This window comes from Scyliorhinus canicula, chromosome 10, assembly GCF_902713615.1.
Source record: "Scyliorhinus canicula chromosome 10, sScyCan1.1, whole genome shotgun sequence".
NCBI classification, from domain to species: domain Eukaryota; kingdom Metazoa; phylum Chordata; class Chondrichthyes; order Carcharhiniformes; family Scyliorhinidae; genus Scyliorhinus; species Scyliorhinus canicula.
In genome coordinates, this window is record NC_052155.1 from 48,903,663 (window position 1) to 48,920,610 (window position 16,948).

At 46.5% G+C, this 16,948-nt stretch overlaps 1 protein-coding gene across 1 annotated transcript in view; it reads right to left on the reverse strand.

Annotated features, from left to right (window-relative positions):
- The window catches only part of wnt9a (wingless-type MMTV integration site family, member 9A), a 97,567-nt gene that overhangs the window by 34,572 nt on the left and 46,047 nt on the right, over nt 1-16,948 (reverse strand). Inside the window, exon 3 of the mRNA XM_038808869.1 lies at nt 10,653-10,918. Within this exon, the coding sequence (XP_038664797.1) occupies nt 10,653-10,918 (266 nt within the window). The remainder of the gene's footprint in view (nt 1-10,652; nt 10,919-16,948) is intronic.

A 16,948-nucleotide genomic window follows, 5' to 3' on the forward strand; every position in this document is an offset into this window, starting at 1 on the left:
ATTCCATCCAAGTGACTTATCCATCTTCAGACGCTTCAGTTTCCCCAGAACCTTCTCCTTAGTGATGGCCACTGCACTCACCTCTGCCCCCGATTCTCCTGGAGCTCTGGCATCCCATAGGTGTCTTCCACCATGAAGACTGATGCAAAGTGATTATTCAGTTCATCTGCCATTTCTTTGCTTCCTATTATTACTTCTCCAGCCACGTTTTCCAGTGGTCCAATGTCTATTTTTGCCTCTCTCTTACCTTTTATATTATTAGCACGCTTCCACTCATATTTCATCTTCTCTCCCCTTATTGCTTCTTTAGTTATCCCTTGCTCACTTTTAAAGACTTACCAATCCCCTGGCCTCTCACTCATCCTCGCCAATTTGTATGCTTTCTCTTTTGCTTTTATGCCGTCCTTAACTTCTCTTGTCAACCATGGATGCCTTGGTAAATTCTATCATATTGTGGTCACTGCTCCCTAAGGGTTCCTTCACCTCAAGTTCCCTAATCAAGTCTGCCTCATTGCACATCACCAAATCCAGAATTGCCTGTTCCTACTGAGCTCAACACAAGCTTCTCCAAAAAAAAATCTCTTAAACATTCCACAAATTTCTTTTCTTGGGGTCCACTACCAACCTGATTTTCTTAGTCCACCTGCATGTTGAACTCCCCTATGATTATTGTGATATAGCCATTTTTACATGCTTTCTTTATCTCCTGATTTATTTTCTGCCCCCCACATCCTGATTACTGCTAGGGGGCCTGTACATAACTTCCATCAGAGTCTTCTTACCACTTCCATCAGTCTTCTTACCACTTCCATCAGAGTCTTCTTACCACTTCCATCAGAGTCTTCTTACCACTTCCATCAGAGTCTTCTTACCACTTCCATCAGAGTCTTCTTACCACTTCCATCAGAGTCTTCTTACCACTTCCATCAGAGTCTTCTTACCACTTCCATCAGAGTCTTCTTACCACTTCCATCAGAGTCTTCTTACCTTTGCGATTCCTCAACTCTACCCACAGAGATTCTATGCCTTCTGATCCTGTATCGCTCCTTGCTATCGATTTAACTTCATTCCTTACTAAGAATGCAACACTGCCCCCTTCGCCCATCTGCCTGTCCTTTCGATAGGACACATATCCTTCTATATTTAGATCCCAGCCCTGATCCTTTTGCAACCACTTCACAGTGATGCCCACAGCATCGTACCGCCCAATTTCAATGTGCGCAACAAGCTCATTTACCTTGTTCCATATACTGCGCGCATTAAGGTACAATACCCTCAGTCCTGCATTGACCACCTCCCTTCTCACCTTTCAGCTTATTTGCTCTGCCTGAGGGTGATGTTATTCTCTTATTTTTGTTCTCTACTAAGTAAACTTTCTACTCAGGCTTCCAGTCTTTGGGTCAGTTCCATCTACCTGAACAGCAAGGCCATTCAAGAGGGTGAATTTTAACATTGGAGTGGGTGAGCCCCCCCCCTCCCAACCCAAGAGCCCCCCCCCCACCCCAACCCCCCCCCCCCCCCCCCCAACATCCTCATCCCACAGGCTGACAAAAATCCCAAGGATGACAATGCTATACTCCTTCATTGCTGCATTAATGTGAAGACTTGGATAACATGCTGAAGCCCTGGAGTAAGGATGAACTCTCAACCTTTAAGCGCAGACGTTGACTGAAATACTTAGATTCAGAAAGATCGAGCTGGCAAATTAAATGAATGGTGGAGCAGAATTTACAGTGCAGAAGGAGGCCATTCGGCCCATCGAGTCTGCACTGGCTCTTGCAAAGAGCACCCCACCCAAGGTCAACACCTCCACCCTATCCCCACAAACCAGTAACCCCACCCAACACTAAGGGCAATTTTGGACACTAAGGGCAATTTACCATGGCCAATCCACCTAACCTGCACATCTTTGGACTGTGGGAGGAAACCGGAGCACCCGGAGGAAACCTACGCACACACGGGGAGGATGTGCAGACTCCGCACAGACAGTGACCCAAGCTGGAATCGAACCTGGGACCCTAGAGCTGTGAAGTGATTGTGCTATCCACAATGCTACCGTGCTGCCCAACTGACGGACTGACTCCTATTCCAAATGGCACTATCTGCCCCACCCTTTCCGTCTCCCTTCCTGTGGTCCACAGTTACGATTTCTGGAATATATTACCATTTATCAACTCATAATAAGAAAAAACAATTACATGTCTCAGGTTTTATTGGAATCAGATGTGCTCTTTAAAAATGTAAAGGAATTTAAAAAAAAAAAGATTTTAAAAAATGTAAACATCACAAGACAAATTTCTGGAATAACTGAAGGCCACAGATCAGAACCAGCCTTCCTGAAAAATAGCCATAAAGAAGCGTCAGAAGTATTGCCAGTTCAAAAAAAGGGTATCACAAAGCTCAAAAGAATGTTCTAACACAGGGTAAAGGCCATTTAGCCCATCGTACTGGTGCTGTTTTTGCCTTTGAGCTACCTGATCTATCTCATGCAGCTTCTCAGTATTGAGTCTCCTGGGAATTGCTCAGGATAATCCAAATAATGGCTGGAAGCTTTCTAGCCGTTCACGAAGGTGAGAGCTTCTGGACCTGCCAACGTGCATCCCCCCCGTGGGTTTCCTCCGGGTGCTCCGGTTTCCTCCCACAGTCCAAAGATGTGCAGGTTAGGTGGACTGGCCATGATAAATTGCCCTTAGTGCCCAAAATAATTAGGTGGGGTTACTGGGTTACGGGGATAGGGTGGAGGCATGGGCTTAAGTAGGGTGCTTTTTCCAAGAGCCAGTGCAGACCCGATGGGCCGAATGGCCTCCTTCTGCGCTGTGAATTCTATGAAAGCAGTTGCTGCTCTTGTCCTCTCTAGCCAATAAAGATGGCATGTTTGAGGGATCCTGTTGAAGAAGCTTGGCAAGTTGTGGCAGTTTATCATGCAAATAGTTCACAATGTAACCCTAGTGATGGAGGGATTAAATGCTGAGGACATCAATGGGGTGCCAATCAAGCAGGCTGCTTGGTCTTTGATGATGTTGTGCTTCTTGAGTGGACAGTATTCCATCACGCCTTATCGATAGCGGAAAGGATTTGAGGAGTCAGGAGTTGAGTCACAAGCTGCAGAATGTCCAGTCTCTGACTTACTCTTGTTGCCACAGTATGTGTGTAGCTGGTCCAATTCAGTTTTTGATCAATGATGACTCCCAGGATATTGATGGCGAGAGATTCACCAACGTTAATGCTATTCAATGGTATGAAGAGGTAGATTGATTCTCTGTTAGCGAAGATGATCATGGTCTGGTACAATTATCACTTGCTACTTATTAGCCATAGCCTGAATGTCGTCCTTGTTTTGGTGCATGCAGGACTTCTCTGAGGGGTTGTGAATAAGCACTACACACTCATCAGCAAACATTCCCACTTCAGACCCTGTGAAGCAGCTGAAGATGGTTGGGCCTAGGACACTACCATGAGGAACTCCTGTTGTGTAGTCCTGGGACTGAGATGAGTGACCTCCAACAACCATAACCATCTGCCTTTCTGCTGGGTATGATTCCTGCCATTGGAGAGTTCACCCAAATTCCCACTGAAATTTCATGAGCATCCTTTGATGTCACACTAAAGTCAAATGGCAGGGGCGGGACTGTGGTGCAGTGGTTAGCACTGCTGTCTCACGGCACCAAGGACCCGGGCTCGATCCCAGCCCCGGGTCACTGACTGTGTTTGTACATTCTCCCAGAGTCTGCGTGGGTCTTACCCACACAACCCAAAGACATGCAGGGTAGGTGAATGGGCCATGCTTAATTGCCCCTTAATTGGGGGAAAAAAAATATTGGGTATTCTAAATTTATTTTTCAAAAATCAAACAGCATTTTAAGGGCAGTCACTCCCATCTCACCTGCGGAATCCAGCCCTTTTGTCCATGTTTGGATCCAGGCAATAGTGAGGCCTGGAGATGTCTGATTCTGGAAGAATCCTAACTGAGCATCAGCGACCAGGTTGTCAGTGAATAAGTGCCACATAATAGCTGGACACTTTCCACTTTGCTGATGATCAAGAGAAGCCAGATGGCAAGATAATTGACTGGATGGATTCTGTTGTCCTGCTTTTTGTGGACAGGGTATGCCAGGGAAATTTCCCACTTTGTCATCAAGGCAAGTGCCCATGTTGTAGCTCTGCTGGAGCAGCTTCTCTAGGGCTATGTGGCATAACAGCCATGGCCTTATAAAGTTAGTGCATTATCTGGATTATTCTGAGCAATAGTACAAGACTTTCGATAGTGAAAGTTGTGTGATGTGGAGCTAGTAGCTCGTGGGCAAAAGCAGCACACAGGGTCGATGAACTGAAAAGTCTTTTTTCGGTGTTGAAACATTTGTTGATGTCTGTTCTGGAGCACAACTCTTAAGCACTGTAACCAAAATTTGTTGTGGCCTTTCCTGCATTAGTGTTTTATTTTTCCATTCATTCACAGAATGTGGACATCCCTGCCAAAGTCAGCATTTATTGCTCTTTTGTCGTCTCTAGTGTGCTACTCAGCCATTTCTTGGTATCACATGGAATGAATTCAATTGGCTTAAGACCGGATTCTATGACGCTGGGACCACAGGAGGGGAACTAGATGGGTCATCCATTTGGCACTGATGGCTGTAAACAGCCGTGCCTTTTGTAATCTCTACCATCATTGAGGATGGGGATGTTCACGGAGCTTCCTCCTCGGATTATTTGTTTAATTGTCCACCACCACTCATGGCTGCATATGGTAGAACTGGAGAGCTTTGATCTAATCTGTTGGGTTTTCAGAATTGCTTAGTTCTATCTATAGTATGTTGCATCTGCTGTTTAGCAGACATGAAGTTTGGTGTTATAGCTTCACCAGGTTGTTCCTCATCTTTAGGTACAAATAGTGTTTGGTCTGACATGCCTTTCTATACATTTCATTCAGCCAAGTTTGGTCCTCCTGCTAGATGGTAATGGTAATGCGAGGGATATGCCAAGATCTGGAGGTTACAAATTGTGGCAAACAGCACCTAATAGAATCAGATCCCGCCAGTGTAGAAGGAGGCCATTTGGCCTATTTAGTCTCCACCGAGCCTCTGAAGGAGCACCCTACCTAGGCCCATTCCCCTGCCCTATCACCGTAACCCCACTCAATCTTTGGACAGTTTAGCACCGTCAATCCACCTAAGTGCACATCTTTGGACTGTGGGAGGAAAGCAGAGCACCCAGAGGAAACCCACGCAGACACGAGGAGAACGTGCAAACTCCACAGACAGTCCTCCAAGATCGGAATCGAACCCGGGTTCCTGGCACAGTGAGGCAGCAGTGCTAACCACTGTACCACCCCAGATGTTCAATTTTGAGCTGGTGGATCTGCTCTGAATCTATTGCATTTAGCACAGTGGTGGTGCCACACAATACAATGAAGGTATCCTCCTTGTGAAGATGGCACTTCAGCTCCATGAGTACTGTGCAGTGGTCACTGCCAGCATGGACAGATGCATCTGCACAGGCAGATTGGCAAGAATTAAATCAGGTAGGTTGTTTTCTGGCGTTGGCTCTCACACAGTCTGACCGACGTAATCTTCAGGACTCAGTCAGGTTGGTCAGTAGTGGCAATGCTGATGGAAATTAAAATCCCCACTCAGGCAACATTCCATGGGTGGGATTCTCCCAGCCCGGGACTGGGCCGGAGAATCCCCACAACCGGGCCACGTTGTCCCGACGCCGGCACGCGAATCGGCACCATTGGCGCTGGCGCGTTTGGCGCGGTGCCGTTCGCGGGCCGCAGTACGTGGCTGGTCCGCCGATTCTCCGGCCCGGATGGGCTGAGTGGCCGCTCTAAAAAGGCAGAGTCCCGCCGGTGCCGTCCACACCTGGTCGCAGCCGGCGGGAACTCTGCATGCGGGGTCAGAGGGCGGCCTGTGGGGGGGAGGGGGGGGGGGGCTCCAACCCTAGGGAGAGCTTCTGATGGGGCCTGGCCCGCGATCGGGGCCCACCAATCGGCGGGCCGGCCTCTCGCTCCCTGGGCCTATTTTCTTCCGCATCGGCCCCTGAACTCCCGCGCATGTTGCGTTGAGGGAGGCCACAGCGCATGAGCGGGTTGGCGCCGGTGCGAACTGTAGAGCCCCTGTAGGGGCCAGAATCGGTACCCCCAGCAGCCCGTTCATGCAGTCGTGAAACGCGACAGCGTTTCCGATGGCGTGAACACTCTTCCGGCGAATGGGAGAATCCCGCCCCATATCCTTGCTGTCCTCTGCTTCTTCCAAGTAGTGTTCAACAAGGAAGCATACTGACTCATTAATTGACAGATGGCAGTAGGTGGTAATCAGCAGGTTTCCTAGCCCATGGTTGACTTGTTCCCATGACACTTCATGGGGCCTAGAATCAATGTTATGGACTCCCAGGGTCACTTCCTCCCACCTGTATGCCACTCAACAAGACAGATGTGTGGATGGTGATGGAGACGTCTGAGACATTAGCTAACAGCCATGAAAGAGTATGATTATGCAAAACTGTTGCTTGGTCAGACTGTGGGACAGCTCTCCAAATTTTGACACAAGTCGCCAAATGTTTACAGGATTGACTGGGCTCGGTGAGCTGTTCTCATGTACGGTGCCGAGCTTCACTTCTGGTGGTCCATCTAGTTTAATTATTATTTTAATACACCTGAGTGCACTAGCTCACTGGGCCATTTCAGAGGGCTGCTAAGCAGATCACTTTGATCTGGAGTCACGTGTAGGCATTAATCAAGCGTGTGGGCTTTTATGACAATCCGGTAGTTTTATCAGCCCCATTTCAAACTCTAGCTTTTTATTTGGCTGCTGAGATACAACAGTGTTTAACCAGGTCTGTCAATGAAAGACCACGGGCTGGATTCTCTGAGCCTCTGTGCCGAAATCGTGATCGGCGCTCGGGTGGAGAACAGGCGTCAACGGCGGAATCCGGTCCGACGACGTTCCCCGGAGAATCTTCAGGACTCAGCGGTCTTTGCGCCGCTGTAGGGGTTCATTGACAGAGGCCCCTGCGGCGATTCTCCCAGGAAAACTGGTCCGGTTCCCGCCAGCGTGGCTCTAACCATGTTTTGCCTGTTGGGAATGGCTGTTGGCAGCTGTGGACTCATTCCGCAGCCGCCCTGGTTTGGGGGGGGGGGGAGATTCACCAGGCAAGCGATCGGGCGGCACCAATCCGATGGTGCGTGCGATCTCAGGGGGACTTCGTTCATCATGGTCCGCCACGGTATGCGTCTGCCATGTTGCATGGGGCAGCCGCCACAGTCCCACCGCTGTGCGCATGCGTAGACCCCAGACCGGAAGAGCAGGGCCCCGTCGCCACAGCCAGAGCTGCGAGGAGCACTCCGGGGCCCTGCCAGCCCCCTGCAACTTTCTTCAGGAAAATCTGGAGTGAAACATTCGCCTTTTGATGGTAGCATGGGGCCATAGCCTAATTATTGGAGAATCCCACCCCACAATGTCCAATTGATTTCAACAGACACAACCAGAGGTCATTTACGGAGGGAAATTTGAAAATAAGAATAATTGTGCATGCCCAACTCCTGGCCAGGCAACCCAGCATCGAATAGACAATTCTTATTCATTCTTCTCTATATAGCCTTGACACACTGGTGAGCTATCTGGTGTGATGTAAAGAAGAACATGGGAACCGTTAGACAAAAAAGATTACCATCCATCTAGCTTAGCCTTGATCTTGCATGATACAACGATCGTGGGGATGTTTACTAATGCACAGCAACTAGTCTACAACTCAAAATCTATTGACGGTCTAGCAAGTTGGTGGCAATCTGAACTGTTTGTCTTTCAGCTAGCTTCAGACTGGTCAGGAGTGGAGGATCATTAGCCTAGTACCAGGATTGTACTCAAATCAGAGTGGAATCCTGGTGCAGTACCAATTGCATGTGCCTAATATGGTTGCAGTGGCAGGATCACAGGAAATTGCTGTGTTGGTCTCATTTGTTTGTTACTGGTGAAGTGTAGGCACCAGTCAGGGTTTCCGACGCAGCTTGCTCACGACGGGGAGTTAGGCACAAGATCGACTGGCTCAGGCCAGGCAGAGGAATGAAGGCTGGTCTGAGGAGTGGTAGCCAGGAGAGGTGAGCAATAGGTGCCTTCAGTTTGTGGTTTTAAATGCAGTGTAGGGAGGAGCACCATTGTTTCTTTTGGTTCCACATTCTTTAATTCATACTCCATATGTGGGCATTGCCAATAAGACCAGAATTTACTGTCCATCTCTCGATGTCTTTGGCAAGGTGGGAGTGGGTCTATTTTGTGAGCCAATTCAGGCCTTGCGGTGATGGTGCTCCCGCAATATGATTATGGTAGGAATGCCAGGATGTTGACCCGGCAACGGTGAATCAACAGAAATATATCTAAGACAGGAACTTACTTTAAAGGATAGTACATTATATTGAATTTAAATCTGGTGATCAATGAATGCAGCAGGCCTGAAGCATGCTGTGACTGGTGTAGACAGGTTTTGGACCTAAAACATGCATTTCAGCTCTTAGGGGCACTGTGGTGATGAGGCATGTTTTAGGCATTCCTTGGTAGGCTACACCACCTGAACCAATGTGTCTGGTAGCATATTGGTTAGTAGCGTTGCTTCACAGTGCCAGGGAGCTGGGTTCGATTCCTGGCTTGTGCGGTGTCTGCATGGGTTTTCTCTGGGTGCTCCAGTTTCCTCGCACAAGTCCCGAAGACATGCTTGTTAGGTGATTTGGACATCCTGAATTCTCCCGCAATGTAGCCGAACAGACAGCGGAGTGGTGACCAGGGGATTTTCACAGTAACATCATTGCAGTGCCAATGTAAGTCTACTTGTGACACTAATAAAGTTTATTATTATCATTACCATGCCTCAGCAATATTCAGGAAGGTTAGACACTTGAATTAGACCGATGCACCAATTTTCATCCATCAAGCAGTGCGTACCAGTCATGGATTCAGAGACAGCTCACTAAACTTGGGGGAAGATAGGCACAAGATTGGCTGCCTCAGATGTGTCAGAGTAATTAAAGGAGAGACTGGAGTATGGTGGACACAGAGCGATCCAGTTTCTAAGCCAAGGTGTTTCTCTGTGTAGTCCTAGGTTGTCTATGCCTTTCAGCTTGCCCACTTCAACTCTAGTGGGAGAACCTCTGCCCTCGCACAAATTCACTCTCCCATTGTGGTGTACCAATGTATTGTGTGTGTGTGTGGCGCCTGGGTAAAAAAAAGGAAGAAGGTGGTGATATGGAGCTGGATGAATTCTAGTGCAAGGAGTGGCAGAAAATTAGCCAGGTGACCTACATACACTTTCCATTCAGCTCCTGTGCAATATGTCTGAGGGCTGGGACTGTAATAGAAGAACCTACAGCATTGGTCTAAATTCCTTCAAGCAGCTCGTTCCTGATGTGGGAACTGGAACCATTCCCTTAGTTTTTCCCCCCTCCGGCCTAACTTAATACATTTCTACTTTAGAATAGTCCCTTTACAAGTCACATATTAGCGTAAAAAAATCTTAAAAGCCGTATTAGGTTCTCTCTACTACAAAGGCAAATAGTTTGGCAACTCATGGGTTTTATTGAAGTCAGCTGCACATAGCAGAGTCCCACGGTGATGTAGAAATCCAGGAGTGGCCATGCACCCACTGTTTTAAAGATAGAGTTAAGTATTCCAGAAAATCTTCCTAGAAAGCGTTTGGCAGTTTGTTTTGTTTTGTTTGATGTGATGATCCAACTCAACTCATGGACATAGACGCCCATTGCTTACGCATGATATCACTGCAAAAGCAGCTGGTGTGCAACTCACCACCCTTTGGGCAGCGGTTAACAAGACCTTTTAATTCTTCTGGCACATTAAAGCATGACGCAGAAAAAAAAATCCTGCTCTGGTGATTGCGTCCTTTGAGTGGCCTGAATATTGGGTCATAATTTAGACAAATCAGAAGCAAATAGAAAAGGGGCTGAGTGGGTAGTATCCTTGCCTCAAGAGTCTAAAGTTCGTCAGTTGAAAACCGCACACCAAAACACAGAATCCAGGCTGGCACATTTGGTGCAATTGCGAGGGTCTTTAACTTTTTCATAGGTTCTGAATGAGGCATTACCTTGATCTTAAAAATCCCATAAGACCATTTGACAAAGAACAGAGAGTTCTTCTACTGTCTCAGCCAATGTTCCTCCCTCAAGCAAAGTACAGGCAGATTCCTTCATCATACTGTTGCTGGCATTTATTTCCCATCCTTAAATGCAGATAACTTATGGTAGTCCTCCTTCTTGAACCACTGCAATTTTAGCAGTTGTGCCTCAATTCATTCATTCATTTTTCCTTTTCGTTAGCTTGTTTTTTCATTTCCATGACATTCTTGATGAGCTCATTATTCATTTTAAACATCAGAAATGTTAGGATGGACATTCTTCTGAGAATTCCTCTCGACTCTTGGGGGTGGAGCAATCAGAATCAGGGTATGTGCGCAAGCCCACCATTTACATGCTCGAACCTGAAATATCTGCCTAGCTGATGTGCTCAAATCCTGGAGTCAAGTGCAACTCGACAGTGAGAACTCTATCAACTGATCCAAGTTGAACAGTAATGTTGCATTCAAGATTATACATATTCCACACCCCTTCAAAAAAAAACAACCACTTAATGTTGTCATCACTGGCGACCACTCACCTTGACACCAACGTTGGTATTATGCAGATCAACGCGTGCTCGTAAATCCTTGTTGGATTTCTTTTGTCCCATAAACTCTTTGACAAATTTGTTGCTATACTTGAGATTGTCCCCGCAGCCTCCCCACTGCCATGCTTCCCGGTTTTCCAAGTCAGGAGCTTCATCACAGGTACAGCGCTCCATCCGCCCAGCACTGCAAGCCTTGGCCAGGGCATGGGTCAGTCCAGCAGAAGAGATGGCATACAGAAAGGCAGTCTCTTTAAAACCTGGGGGGGGGGGGGGTCAAAAAACAAAATTGATGAGTTTTTCTGGCATAAAGAACAGAACTGAGGGCTTAAAACATAAGGATAGAAAACAGAGAAAGGCAAGAATTTCTGGTTCAGACTTGGTGTTTTAAAGCCAGAGGTTTATAGGCCGAATGGAAACTTGAGGGAGGTGAACTCCTGGGAAAGACCAATTTTGAATTTCAAATAATGCTATGAATCTGAATTTCAAAGTGGTGAGAATAAAGGCTGTGGAACATAAGAAACTAGCTGACAACCCAGTACATTTCTGAACAAATGCTACATTTCCAGAGGTGTCCAGATGTTAAACTTCTATTCTCTTGGGTGGATGAAAAATAAATCCCACGACAATGTTTACGAAGAGCGGGGGAGTTGGACCCAGTGTTCTGGTCAACATGTATCCCTGGACCAACATCACTAAAATAGTTGATCGGATTGCTGTTTGTGGTCATTTCCTGCCCACAACTTGACTGCCAGATATCCTACACCTGTAACATCCTGAGGAGGTCATGAAAAGAGTGAGCACAAGTCCATTGTAACAATAAAATAAAAAATAATAATCGCTTATTATTATTTTTTATTTTTTGTAGCTGGCAACCTGGATGACCTTCATGCTGCTATGTATAATAGAGTTTCCAAATGATGCAATGTTACAGGTCTCAGCTGCGCTTCCAGAGAAGGTACTGAGCAGAACGCAGCCACAGGCCCGAATCAAACAGTGAAAAATGCCTGTGGAATTAGTGCAGGATACAGTTGGCCACCGTCTGGAAACCTGTTTCATTTTAATGTAGATCCTGTTTAAAGGGGAACAATTCATTTTCTTCTGTTACTGAACAACTCACGCATATCTCACTATCAACCCCTGGGCCCAAACATTATTCAGTACGAAAGTCAATAGATATATTTCTTTCAGGAAACTATATTTTGCGATGAGTAATTTAAGTGATATGTGGCAAGTGTAGCATGTGTGTAAGGAACACGGGATTTTGAGCCTACAGAGTCTCCAGCTGCAATGCCACTGGGCTGGCATACTGAACTGATGGCACCCTCCCCCCATGCAGCACGGTGGGGGGGGGGGGGGGGGGGGGGGGGGGACACCCTGCTGCCAGAGAAATATTGGTGGCCTGGGAGAAATTGCCCTTAACAGGGCCTACAGGTTATTTAAATTGGCTGCCCACCTCCATACAGTGGATAGGCTATCCATGCCTGGTCCTACCACTGGGAAACTTCTCTAGAGCAGAACTGCAGTGCAAAGCTGTCAATAAGCAGCTCCTCGCTATGTTTCATCCCTGCACGCCTCCCAGCCCGGCACTTTGGGGCAAGGAAAATCCTGTCCAAGGTATCGGATGGCGAAATTAATGTAACCAATAGACCACAAACTCACCCTCTCCTTGGCCAAAAGTTAGCCTGATGTTGGGAAACAAAGAATCAACCAGGATCAAGAGACCAATAATAGAGCGAGCACAAAGCCTACTCAGTTGACTGTAAAGTGGGATTCAATCAGACTGGAAAATGCTGACCGACGGCCAATGATTATAAAGGCTGTGGGTCAGGAAGCCTATGAAGAAAGGGATGAATGGAATCCAGGATTTAGCGCAAGGTGGGATACCAGTTGCCGATCTCTGGAGAAGTTGAAGACAAATATAGTTTCACCAAAGGACACAGGCAGTAGCCAGAAACAGCAGGAAAGAGGGGAGGTCAAACACCAGACGTCAGGGATGTCTGCAAGAATCAGTTAGTATCCTTAATCGCTGCGCAAGTTCGAGAGAGCGATTAATCACAAATTGGTTCTGAATTTTGCGATTATGAGAATATTTCCAGCGATGAGGATACATGAATAAATTGCAGATGCTGGCCTGAAAAAAGGTCGAGGGGAGGTTTGATACAGGGGTTCAAAATCATGAGATGAGTACATAGAGGGTAACTGTTCCCATTGGTTGAAGAGGCAGGAACCAAAGGAGACAGATTTAAAGTGATTGACAAAAGAACCAAAGGCAACAGGAGGAAGAACGAGTGGTGAGGAACTGGAAGCTGAGTGCGTGGAGACGACAGCTTTCAAAAGGAAATTGTATAAACAACTGAAGGAAAGGCTTCAGCAGAAGGATAGAGAAAGAGCCAGGGAGTGGGATTAATTAAACTGCGCTTAAATTCAATGGGCTGAATGGCCTCCTTTTGTGCTGTGAGCATTATGAGATCCTTCACAGGTAATTTCCTAAGGTGAGAGGGTAGCTTGTACCAGCCATTCAGCTGAGGCAAGTCCCTCTCAGGTAGCTCCCCAAGATGCAAGGAGCTGCATGCAAGTTTACAGAATTGGAAATCTGTTGATGTGTCGGGTGAAGCCATGGTAGTTCATCGAGTGGGGGGGGAGCAATATTAATGCAGGTGGTTCAATGAATGGCGTAATCAGCTACAACACTGAAATCTAGGTTTAATTCAGCCCAAATTGCTGGGTTGAAAATCTTCACTCTCACCCCACACCTTCCCTCTCCCTCTTTGCTGGTTTATAAGGGATCTTGGGCCTTTGCCATACCAGTTGCTAGTGGGCACAAGTCCACAGCAACAACTTATTCATCAATCATTACAAAAATTCCACTAAGTTGGCAACCTTACTGAGCGAGGCCCCAAGAGATATCTGTGTGGGAAACTGAAGTGCCACAGTGGTGCAGTAAGCATTGCTCCTGAGGTTTGAGAAGAGGCACACTGTGGAACCAACTTGGCTCTGCCTTTATATAACCCAGTATGGGAAAGTGGTGCCCAAAGAGAGACTGATGCCCTTCATCCCTTTGTTTCCTCTGTGTATGCTATTTTTTGCAGCTTTCCAAACATACTATAAGGTTTTGTTTTATAAATTTAGAGCACCCAATTATTTTTTTTCCAATTAAGAGGCAATTTAGCATAGCCAATTTACCTAACCAGCACATCTTTGGGTTGTGGGAGTGAAACCCACGCAGACAGGGGGAGAATATGCAAACTCCACACGGACGGTGAGCCAGGGCCGGGATTCGAACCCAGGTCCTCAATGCCCTAGTCACATATTATAAATTGAAGGAGTAACAGACTGAAGAAACATAGAACCAACTGAAAATGGGGAGCCCAAAAGGCACCTTTACCCATGCCAAGTCCAGGGTTGCTTGTGGAGCAGCCAGTAGCAAAGCAGATTCATCGAATCCCTACAGTGCAGAAGGAGGCCATTCAGCCCATCGAGTCTGCACCAACCCTCCAAAAGAGCACCCTTCCTTGGCCCTCTTCCCCGTCCTATCCCCACCGAACCTGTACCTTTGTTGGGCACAACAAGGTAATTTAGCATGGCCAATCCACCTAACCTGCACATCTTTGGATTGTGGGAGGAAACCGGAGCACTCAGAGGAAACCCACGCAGACTTGGGGAGAAAGTGTAAACTCCTCACAGAAAATTACCACGGCTGTAATTGAGGCCAGGTTCCTGGTGCTGAGGCAACAGTGCTAATAATAATAATAATCGCTTATTGTCACAAGTAGGCTTCAATTAAGTTACTGTGAAAAGCCCCTAGTCACCACATTCCGGCGCCTGCCAGGGAGGCCAGTACGGGAATGAAACCCACGCTGCTGCTTTGTTCTGCATTACAAGCCAGCTGTTTAGCCTAACTCCAACTATCAGACCCACCCATACCTCTGGCAAGCCCTGGTCCCGGCTTACTACCCCACTCACATTCCAAGGCCCAGCATAAAACTGTCGACACTGTGATGTTTTTTCCCCGATCTCCTAGCCCACACCCAATTGCACAAAGACCCAGTCTTCCTCCTCCATAATCACACATCTGAACTTAGGCTCACAAACCTCCGCTTCTACCGGAAAATGGCCAAGGCCCATGGCTGATAATTAGGTCCTCCTTGGAACTTTCCCTTCAAGCATGGGTTCTTAGCACAATGTGGTAAGGTGCCCCAAATCTTTAGGCTGTAGCGTTTCATGGAACAGGGTAAAAATCTTTCTTTGTAGCTAACCTGTGCTGTACCTGCCAGGGTCCTCAATTCTCACATCGAATGAGATCAGAGTAGAGAATGGCAGATACTGCATTCCCCCCTCACTACTGAAATTCCTAATTTGCAAGGAGAAAATGTCTCTCGCACCCAAACAAAAGAAAAGCTGCGTAACAATTACCATCAGCCGTCTTACTGCTTGAACAATTAACATCCTTCCCCATGTTTGACCAGCGGTGCAGAGCTATTTAAAATACACAGCTCAATGTATCTGCTAAAATGCTGCAGCCAGATACTTGACACCGGCTTGTTCAATGAGTGGACATTGTGACTCTTGGTCAATTTTATATTGGACAAGTCACAAGTTGTGGTGAGAAATTCTTTATTCTTTGCACATGTTTCATAAGAGAAAGCGAAGTGTGCAATTTAATTTTTAATTAGATGATATTGCATATGTGGAGTTTATCTGAAGTGTACAGCTTGCAGAAGTCATAGGCTCATAAATCAGCACGCTGCTTGCCAGATGTGCTGTAATAAACTCATAACCTTTTTGCTGGCAAAGCAATTGAAAATGGAAAAAATAATTACAGTCAAATGTACTTGTCCTCTTGGACTGAAAATGCTATTTTAATTTCTCATATTTAAAAAAAATGAAAAGTCAAGTTTAATCGTTTTTTCAATGGAAGAAACAATTGAGGTCTGCTCCTTAGCCTTCTGATTATGGGTTCAAGTACCAAGACTGCCTGATGTACTAATCTGCCAGTCGATTCCCGTCTGGAAATCTTACAACTGACTTTGACTTTTTCCCCGGTCTGCCCTTTTCTGATATATACATCTGTCCATCTTTCACCTCTTGTCTGTAAACCCACTGCGGCACTCTTTCCTTCTGATTAGACTGATTCGAACTGATCTTCCAAATATTAGTTTGAGCACTAAATGGGAAGTTCTGTGAAGTTTCATCCCCTTGGTCTGATCTATTTTACAACTAATAGAATCCCTGCAGTGCATAAGGAGGCCATTTGAGCCATCTAGTCACCACTAACCCTCTGAAAGAACACCCTACCTATGCCCATTCCCTTGCCTTATCCCCGTAGCCCCACCTAACCTGCACATCCCTGGACACAAAAGGGAAATTTAGCATGGCCAATCCACTTAACCTGCACATCTTTGGACTGTGGGAGAAAACCGGAACACAAGGAAGAAACCCATGCAGACACTGGGAGAAAGTGCAAACTCCCAGACAAGTCACCCAAGGCCAGAATTGAACTGAGTATTTTGTTCTTTGTTTTCCACCCCTTTCATTTATACCTGTGAGTGGGCGTTTTCGACAGGGCCAGCATTTAAATATTGCCCTTCACTCATTGACCCGAGTGGTGATGCTGGGCAATCTTTTGAATACGCACAGTGTAATGGTTTAATAAAACAGAGTTGCTTGCTAGGCACTTCAGAGGTGAAAGAGCTATGGGACTGGAGTCACAAATAGCCCAGACCAGGTAGCGCAACAGGTTTTTGTCCTTAAAATACATTAGTGAACCAGCTGAATCTTTATAACGATGAACAGCTAAGTGGTGACTCTTACTAGTCAGCTTTGTATTTCCTGAATTTTAAAATTAAATGCAAATTTCCAAACTGCCATATTAGAACTTTAACTACATTCTCTGGGTTAAAGTCCAGTGCCATAAACATTCTCACTCCATGTAAAATGTACATCTTATCCTTCCAAGTTGGTTATCTGCTGCTGCCAGTCCCATCTCAGTATTGGGGTACCCTCTTATTGATCTCACTTTAATTTTACTCACTTTGTTTCTAGAAGACCATAAGACGTAGGAGCAGAAGTATTCTGCCCATCGGGTCTGTTCCACCATTCGATGTGTTTAAGACTGATATGATAATCCTCAGCTCCACTTTCCTGCCTTATTAAGGGCAGCACGGTAGTATTGTGGATAGCACAATTGCTTCACAGCTCCAGGGTCCCAAGTTCGATTTCGACTTGGGTCACTGTCTGTGTGGAGTCTGCACATCCTCCCCGTGTGTGCGTGGGTTTCCTCTGGGTAC